The 9,266-nt window shown below is 37.2% G+C and overlaps 1 protein-coding gene across 4 annotated transcripts in view; it reads right to left on the reverse strand.

Moving 5' to 3' along the window:
• APAF1 (apoptotic peptidase activating factor 1) overlaps positions 1-9,266 on the reverse strand; it is a 37,036-nt gene that overhangs the window by 27,244 nt on the left and 526 nt on the right. For all 4 annotated transcript variants that reach the window (XR_010830471.1, XM_048061071.2, XM_048061073.2 and 1 more), the window contains exons 2-8: positions 9,119-9,194; positions 7,614-7,755; positions 7,140-7,329; positions 6,066-6,263; positions 4,856-5,039; positions 805-917; positions 142-273 (exon numbers count right to left, since the gene is read on the reverse strand). Coding sequence is in view for 3 of the 4 variants with exons in the window: in XM_048061071.2 (XP_047917028.1) it covers positions 142-273; positions 805-917; positions 4,856-5,039; positions 6,066-6,263; positions 7,140-7,329; positions 7,614-7,751 (955 nt within the window). In the remaining variant the exon portion in view is untranslated. The remainder of the gene's footprint in view (positions 1-141; positions 274-804; positions 918-4,855; positions 5,040-6,065; positions 6,264-7,139; positions 7,330-7,613; positions 7,756-9,118; positions 9,195-9,266) is intronic.

Raw genomic sequence — 9,266 nt, forward strand, 5'->3', positions numbered from 1 at the left:
GTTTAAAGAAACAGAAGACATCCAACAAACACCTGTGTTTTACTTAAGGGATACAGCATCAAGGAATGTTCTCTCCTCTTTCTCTAAGTCAAAACAGAAGAAAAAATCCATTGGTAAGTTAAAAAGTGGAGAGTATCATACCTTTGCATTCTCTTATAATGCAGTTAGCCTGTTCTGGCAGTTCTGATATTTTCATATTCACAAAAAGGGATAAAACCTCCAGTCCTTTCTCATGTGCAAGTCCACTTTCTACATGAATCTCATATTTATTGCCTAGACACAGAAAAATAGGGAAAAAACGTAAAGAATTTTTAAAGTGCTATGGAAATGAGTATTTTCTGATAAAAATCTGGAGCAAAAGATTTGGTTCATGATTGTATGCATAGTATTTTACATGCTTAGTACTAAGGATAGTAGAAAAATAGTATAAGTAAATAATCAAGTTTGCATTATGGACAAAGAATTAGATTTATAACCTAATAATTACAACTGCATTACGGGTATGTCATAGCAATGACTTCTTCATACTGTAATCAGTTTAATAGCAGCAGTGTCACACAGTGATAATTTATCCTGTTGAGAATCACTGCACTCTTCAATATAGATGTACAACTTTTAGGATAACATGTAACATGTATTTCATGTAAGAGCATAAGGTCTTATAGAACAGACTTCTAAAACTTTGTCACTTGTGCACAAGTTGACAGACACAAGTTCTATCAGATTCTTTTAAATGCTCACAAAATCAAACTGCATACATATTCATCCACAATTCGTACTGCAGGAGAAGACACTGTTCCTTACCAGACACAGCGTCTGTTACACTCCTGTCCCTGCTGGTGATAAGAACTTGACATTGATTATCAAATGCTTTTAATACCCAAGAATCCCAGATGTCATCCAGGACCAAAAGAGACCTAATACAAGAAAAAACATTGCAGATTTTAGATCAACTATTAGTAATAAGACACAGCATTTCATCTTAATAATGAAAGAACATTTTCAGAATTAATAACATACCACTTTATAATTTTCTTCCGCTAACATGTAAGATATCTTAAAAGGGCATTAAACACTGCGCCAGAAAGCTGAATGTATCTCCAGAATGAAGTTTTTAGTATTTATTACTTTTACTTTTTTTTTTTAACCATTTTACCATTTTTTCCAATTTTTACCATTTATGGCTGCAATTGAAGTGCACTTGATAAAATTTTAAAGAATATTTCTATTACAAGATGTCAATAAAAGCAGAAATATTTACTCCATTTTTTAACAGAATTCTGCTTGACACAAGCTAGAGATAAACTTCTTGAGATAAACAATTTCAACTTCCTCTTAACTCAAAAATTTTCAGTTTTGTCCTTCTGTCTTCAGAAAGCTGTACGAGACTAATCTTCTTCTGAAGGAAGACGATGGGGCTCTTTTTATGTAACCATCATTTTATAGGGACCACATATTCATATCTTATACCTAGTCACATTTGTATGTTACTCATACAACCTCACAAGAATGATGTATAGCAGACTTCCTATACCTTCCTATATCTGACAGTGAAGTTAGTGAAAACTGTATTTAAAAAAGTCGGTTCCAAGAGAGAAAGAAGTCCAAAAGACTGGCTGGGAAAAAGATTTATAAAAAGAAATACCGGTTACTTGCTTTGTGTGTTCTGTGGAGAAAAAATTACCAATCCTGCTAAGTTTAAATGCACTGCCTTTTTCCTGCCCCTGCCCCAGGAATAGTTTTCAGCTACACTAGTCATTGATTACATTGTCCCATTCCCACTGAAATGGGCAAAACTTCCATATTTTACTTCTGCTAAATGATTCATAAATAAGCATTGATGGCAAAAGCATTTTATCCTTCATAAACAAGTGCATCTGCATTACATCTTATTTTCAAAGTTGCATATGAATCTTGGCTACCCAAGTTTCATTTTCATACAATATCCCCATTAATTCTCCACATTTAACTTTTGGGTAAATCAAAGATTTTGCAAGAATACTATCATAGCCACAAATGACTAATTTTGTGGTACCTTCACACTTGAAAATATGCTGGGCAGCATGTATTACAGCCTGATCATATGCTTTTAAACAGTCTCAAAACTTCAAAGTTCTCCCAGCTTTTGGTTCCAGTGACTTTGTTGTCCAACCATACCAACAAATAGTCAACCCTAATTAGAACTATTTAAAAAGAAAAGGAAAAAAAAACAGACCCAACAAACAAGCAAACAAAAATACTGAAAACAAATGCAGGATATTTAATTCTGAACTTTATGACTTTAGGAAATTGAATCTATGATGTTCTTTAACCACAATATGACAATATACATAATGCTGTCTTGCTCAGAGAGTTTTCATTTGACTAGTATTTTACTCCCAAGAAGCAGACCACGTTTGCAATTTGAATTCGGAAAGAGCTGAAGTATCTTTTTGTTACCAAAGAGATTTCTAGTGGAGACCAAGCTCATTCACAAGCCACAGAAAGCGAAGCTTGGTTTCCAGCACACTTGCACTGTATGAACCTCACACCCCGTAAGAAGCAGTCCCTCTACCTCCAAGCCCACTGTGACATCCCATCACCAACAACACACAATTTGTTCTTACAGCATTCTGACATATACCTAACTGGGCAGGATGCAGCACAGAGACTGTAACCTCTTCCCAGCTCAGAGAGGCTGTGAATGCCACATCCCTGGAGGCGTTCAAGACCAAGTTAGACGAGGCCCTGAGCAACCTGATCTAGTGGGTGGTGTCGCTGCCCATGGCAGGGGGCTTGGAATTAAGTGATCTTTAAGGCCCCTTCCAACCCAAACCATTCTATGATTCTATGAATGCTATCTGGCCATTTAGCAAGAGAACAGATACGTTCCCTTGAACTCATTCTGTCCATCCCTTTTTTCCACTGTAGGCACCTACTTGGGTTTTTCTTCTTTATCCAACTGTCAATTTTCATAAACACACAGAATTTTCAAAGATATGAAGTTCCTACCTTCGGAGTCAACTTTGTCAATACGTTCCAAGTGTTTAGGATAGAGATGTAGAAGGGAAGGGAAACAGGACTAAAATGAACAGTATGGGCACATCAACATAGGTTCAAAATAACGAAAAGCAGTCAGACTAGAAAACCTTTATTTCTCATTCCTTTTCCTTGAGATGCAGGTATTCTCTGCAATATTCCTATCTAAGATATTATCTTGCATCAGCATTTCCAGGTCAGCAGCATCCTACATGAGATGTACAGCAGTCTGTAAGACACTTCCAAGGCTGGAACTGAAATTCCCTCGAATACAACGAAGTGCCTACTGTTTTCCAAAGCCAGCATTTTCTCTTCCCCTCAGTATCCTCAGCATAAAGGCTTTTTTGAAATAAGGTCTCTCTTAAATAAGTCACTTTGTGCACTACACACAATATAGCACAGCATAGCAGCCATGTTAGACCGTGGTGCTGGTTAGCTTTACAGCTGCCATGATGTTCACAATACCATAGAGTTGTATCTCCCAAGAAAATAACACACAGTTCCCACTTCTACTCAGAAGAGACTGTAATATTGCGCATGAACTAAAAATCCAAATTCTGCTTTAGTGAGGAGCTTTGTTTGTAAATGTTTTTTGGTTTTTTTTTAATATTTTCTTTGCAAGAAAGACTTTTTTTCCTTACAAAAATGACTCTTCTAGTACATATCATCTGTAGAAGATCACAACATTGGAGTATTATTCCTAAGGTACCTCACTCAGGTGCAGGGTTTGTTTAGTTTACTACAGGTTTTCCCAGGGAGTAATGAAGTCCCCAACAAATAAAAACTATTGCTCAAACATGCAAAAAGCTGTGCAGTGGCCAAGACTCTGCTTGATCAAATCAAGTCAATTTTCTTGAAGCGTGAAAGCCTTCTTGGCCATGACTGATCATCTCATGAAAACTTGCTTTCACTTTAAAACTCTAATGCAAACATTTTAAAAAGACTTTAACTGTTTTGGAAATGAAAGATTTTCTCCAGTAATATACACATGCTTTTACTGCTCTATGATCCCCAGACACCTGCAAAACACTGAAGCTGGAGCAATTCTTATTTCCAACTGCATCCATTCCCAACTTTCAGTATTCAATGACTCTTTTTTTTTTATGTGAAGGTGACTCCTGCATGGCTGGTTAACATTTGTTATTTTTTTTAAGCAGAAGCCTAGATATCCTGGTAAATACAATGATATCAAGACTACCCTTAAGTTACCCCATTAAAAAACATCTGAACAGGGAAAGAGTTTATGTATATTACATATCTGCTTCAAGCATCTGTTTATGCTTCAGCTTTTTACCCTTATTTCAGTCTTTAGAAATATAGAAAATTTTAATGGTAGTCCCTACATGAGAATTCCAGAAGCATTGTTAGCTTTAACTTGAATACCACTTCCTAATGATCTAGGACAAGACCGAATGGCCTCAAGCTGTATCAGGGGAGGTTCAAGTTGGAAATTAGGATAAATTTCTTCTCAAAAAGTACAGTCAGGCATTGGACCGGGTTTCCCAGGGAGGTGGTGGAATCCCCGTCCCTGGCGGTGCTTAAGGAAAGGTTGGACCTGGTGCTTAGGGACATGGTTTAGTAGGTGTTACTGGTGGTAGGGGACTGGTTGGACCAGATGATCTTGGAGGTCTTTTCCAACCTTAATGATTCTATGATTCTACAGTAAAACAGAAAAAGGGAAAGCAAAAAATGAAAGAGTTAGGATGTTCTCTTCTGTTGTTTTTTTTTTTAGAAACAGAAACATGTAGACATAACACAGACACTTCAGATGATTAGACCAAAGTAACTGACCAAACTTTCAGAGTAAACGAATAATGTTTCATTTTACTGACATCACCTGGGATATTTGCGTAGCATCAGCAAACGAAGACGATCTTTAGCCTCCTCAATGTTAAGCGGTGGTCGCTGTGAAAGAGTAGAGTCATGTTCTAATCTACTACAGAGATTTTGTAGTTTTATAAGGAGCCCTGCTTTGTCCTGTTTTCCAACAGAGATCCAGTGAACTCCTCCTGGAAAATAATCTGACAGGAGCAGCAATGTTAATCATGCTTTACATTTAAAACTGGAAGTATTTATAGCAGAGTAGAACAGCAATCAATAATACAATTGAAAATATAAACTGCAAAGTCAATTGCAAGCAACCTTAAAACTCCACTGTTAACACAGAAGGTTGATTCTACAGGACTACTGGTTTTTCTTTTTGAAGGAACAGGCTCTGTAGGGCAAGTTTCCACAGAGAATTCACACTGCCACTGATGCTGCCCCTCCTCTCTACTTGCATTCCTGCCTGACCCTTGACAACCCCTTCTGCATCCAACCTTCCTGCTACTCTGACTCAGCATTCATTGTTTTCACCCTACAGAAAGAGGCTGGGATGTGAAATCATCACAAAACAGTGAGTAAGAAAGCATCTAGAAGAGTCAGCTGCAGCAGAGGATGCTGTATTCTCTATCCCTCCATTATGTTTTCTATTATCTCAGTTGCATTTTCTCCTCCAAGTGTCCTATGCAGAAAAAATACTAGTAGATTATTTCATTTACGATGCACTGACTGTAAGCTAACATAATGCTAGCATAATCGCACCACAAACATATGTCCTAATTAAAATCTGTGTTACAGTTTGAGCACGATTTTTTAAACTCACAAAGCATGGGTAAAAGTCTGACTCAACAAGCAGAGTCCAAAAGGAATAAAGACTAAAATGATTATTTTGCATTTTACACTGACAGAAATAACAATTTCAGGTTAATTAAGGGTGTATCTACTCTCATAAACCAAAGCAGATTCCAAGGTAAAAAGCTACTCAGAATCTTTTTCCATACATTAGTAAAATATTCAGTGGTCCTAGAGCACTATGAAAGCACTATGAGAGCACTATGGATATGAAAGCTATAACTTGCAAGCCAATATTTCAAAAACACCTATGGAATTTAGCAACGTAAATACTAAATTACTTTTAAGATGACATAAAAATACTTCATCATACACAGCCAATATGTGTATACTTGTAGCAATATATAAAAACAGAGATGTTTCTATAAAAGTACCTTCCAAGAGCTGGTGATCCCTTAAAGCTTCTGCTGTTAAAACAGTCTTTCCGCAGCCTGCCATTCCATAAACTGTGACCCAGCCTGGATCACTTCCCAAGCAGTACAGTTTCTGTTTAATAGCATCTACCAGTTTTGGCCGAGTGACAAACACAACCGGTCTTTGTGGTACTCCTCCTTCACAGAGAATTCTCTTAACTGAAGTTAAAAACAAGAAACATGAAAATGAAAAGCAATTTCTAAACATGACACCTCTTCAAAACAAAGCAAAACAGAAACAAAACAAAGAATTCTCTATCAATAACTAGTCACCTCTTTCCCCTAGCTTGTATCCCATACAAATGCTCTAAAAGCTATTGGACTAACAAGAGCAGATACTGAAAAAATATTGCTTGTTTGACATAAATTACTAAGTGGGTACCAGCCCCTCACCTACAGTAATGTCACAATTATTAACTATATTTTCTGCAAGCTAGACCTAGTTACATCAATCCCAGGAAGGGAAAAGATAATTAACAAAACCAATAGAAACTATGGCAAACAAACACGGGAACTCAACATTACTATTCCCAACAGTCAAGTCACTTTCTCAGCCAGAAGTTACTGTTCCAAGGATGCAGCAGAAAAGAAAATATGCTACGTAGGGCTTTTACTTTGCGGGTAACAGCACAGCATTGTGGTCCATGCCAGCCTTCCATTGATTGAAGCTAAGACAGCAGGACTTGTAATAGGGCCGCTAAAGCATAACAGGAAAGTAAATGTGCACCTGATCTTAAGTAAACTTAAGTAAAACGTTACAATTTAGGAAAAAAAAAACAGGAAGTTTCCAGTCTTTCAAAATACACATTACTAAATAAGAACATTTTCAAGATGACCTACAAAATTCAACCATCCTCTCCTACTGTATTAAGTATGTGAAATACAGGAATACTGATTACTGTGCTAGCAAAGCAAGTGAATGCACTTGTTGGTTACTCCTGCTTCATTGGAACAGGTATTATAGTCACTTAGCAAGGAATAAAAATACAACTTCTCTTTACTTTGAAGCACAGGGATCACTGTAGTTACACTTACCATAAGAAGTCATTCCATCCAGAGAACTCTTTCCATTACCAGAGGAGAAGACAGGAATGCCATCCTGAAGAAGTGCAGCAAGATCTCTGTACCCTTCATGAAGCAGTGCATTATAAAAGGATCTATATGAATTATTATCTTTTTCAAGAATAATGTTTATTAGCATAGCTGCTCGCTCCTTCTGTGTGTTCTAGAATAAATATTAAAACAGATGTTATACAAAACTGAGAGACTTCGGAAATCATCTAATCTATCACTGTCAATTATAGACCAAGATTTTAGTTACAGAAACAGGCTACAATTGGAGCAAGCCCTCAACTCAACTTTATGAAGTGCAATAAAGACTGCAAGCTAAGCATACGATTAAGAATTTGCTGAATCCAGTAATAATAGGCAGAAATAATTATTTTTGAAAAGGACAATAAAACACGTAAGCAGCCTAGGGAGATAAAAATCAGTGAGAGATGATTCTACCTGCTGTTTCACTTTCTCTTCCTCCTGTAACGTTAGTACTTGGTCAGTTACCATATGATCCATAATGTAAGAGGTCTTGATGTCTCTCTCCAGTGCTTGACGATTCATGAGTAAATAATTTCTACTCTTCACATCCATGTTTCTTCAGTGTGGGGAAAAAAAAAGAAAAAAAGAAAAGTCAAGCTGGAAACAGAACATAACTTACAAGTACAATGAAAACAGTTTTAAGTTATCTTAAGAATTTTTATATTAAAGTCAGAAAAAGTAGCAGAGTAGCTGCATTAGTGGAAAACAGACTGAATCTTCAGGTAAGCTGCTATTACAAACTGCAGAAACTTAATTGATATTCACTTCTGTTCTGATAAAAATGACTTTCATACTACTGTTGCGTAAGTTTAGTTATACTGTTTGAGACCTACTTGTCCAGCTTGGCTGGACAGCACAACAGCATCAAGGAAGTACTACAAGGGAAATTTAATATCATTCCTCTTCAACAGAGTAAAAGGGTACATTAAATATTTACATTTTAATAGTTCACAAGCTACTGTGAATATGAATAATAGTCTTCAGGTATTACATAGATACCAGATGCTATTATTTTAAATCAAAACATCCAGCTGAACATTACCAAAATTAATTTACTACAGTCTGATACAGTGTTCAGTTTTGGGCCCCTCACTATAAGGGCATCCAGGTGCTGGAGCATGTCCAAAGGGCAATGAAGCTTGTGGAGGGCCCGGAGAACAAGTCTTATGAGAAGTGGCTGAGGGAGCTGGGGTTGTTTAGCCCGGAGGAAAGGAAGCACTCAGGGCAGACTTTATTATGCTCTACAGCTACCTTAAAGGAGGCAAGGTAGGAATCAGGCTCTTCTCCCATTCACCAAGTGACAAGAAAAGACGAAACAGCCTTAAATTTTGCCAGGAGAGGTTTAAGGTTGAATATTAGGAAAAATTTCTGCACTGAAAGGGATGTGCTGCATTGGAACAGGCTGCCCAGGGAAGTGGTTGAATCACCATCTGTGGCGGTCAACAGTTGTGTAGATGTAGAGCTTAGGGACGTGGTTTAATGGTTGACTTGGCAGTGATAGGTTAAGGATTGGACCAGATGATCTTAGAGGCCTTTTCTAACCTAAATGATCCTATGATTTTCCACAATTGCTCCACTTGGAGGCATATAAACCAGGTATAAATATAAATACATATATAAAGACTTCATGTAAACATATAAAGACTATACGTATAAAGACTTCAGTCTTTAACAATTAATGAGACTCACAGAAGACTACTTGCATTCACTGTGAGAATGGAAGTTTCCAATAATAATAAAAAAAAACAGATACGTACTGGTAATTTTGGGGGTGACGACCCACAAACATGAACTGAAGTCCTTTACCACATTTCTGTCACTTTATGTTTATGAAAGCTTGCAGAACTAAAGATTCATGGCCTGTGAAAGCTCACATACTTGTTAAGTGTATCTGTGTATCATCTCCTCACGCTACATACCTCAAAATTTTGAAGTCCTTGGATCGTGCAATGGGGACACGAGGACTCCTCTTGCGGTTGGCAGCACTGGGCTGAACTACAACACAAAACAAACCCTCACAGATTCCCACAAGATCAACCCAACGTCCTCCAGATCCAGGACTCCCCA

Source organism: Anser cygnoides, chromosome 1 (genome assembly GCF_040182565.1).
Source record: "Anser cygnoides isolate HZ-2024a breed goose chromosome 1, Taihu_goose_T2T_genome, whole genome shotgun sequence".
NCBI lineage: Eukaryota > Metazoa > Chordata > Aves > Anseriformes > Anatidae > Anser > Anser cygnoides.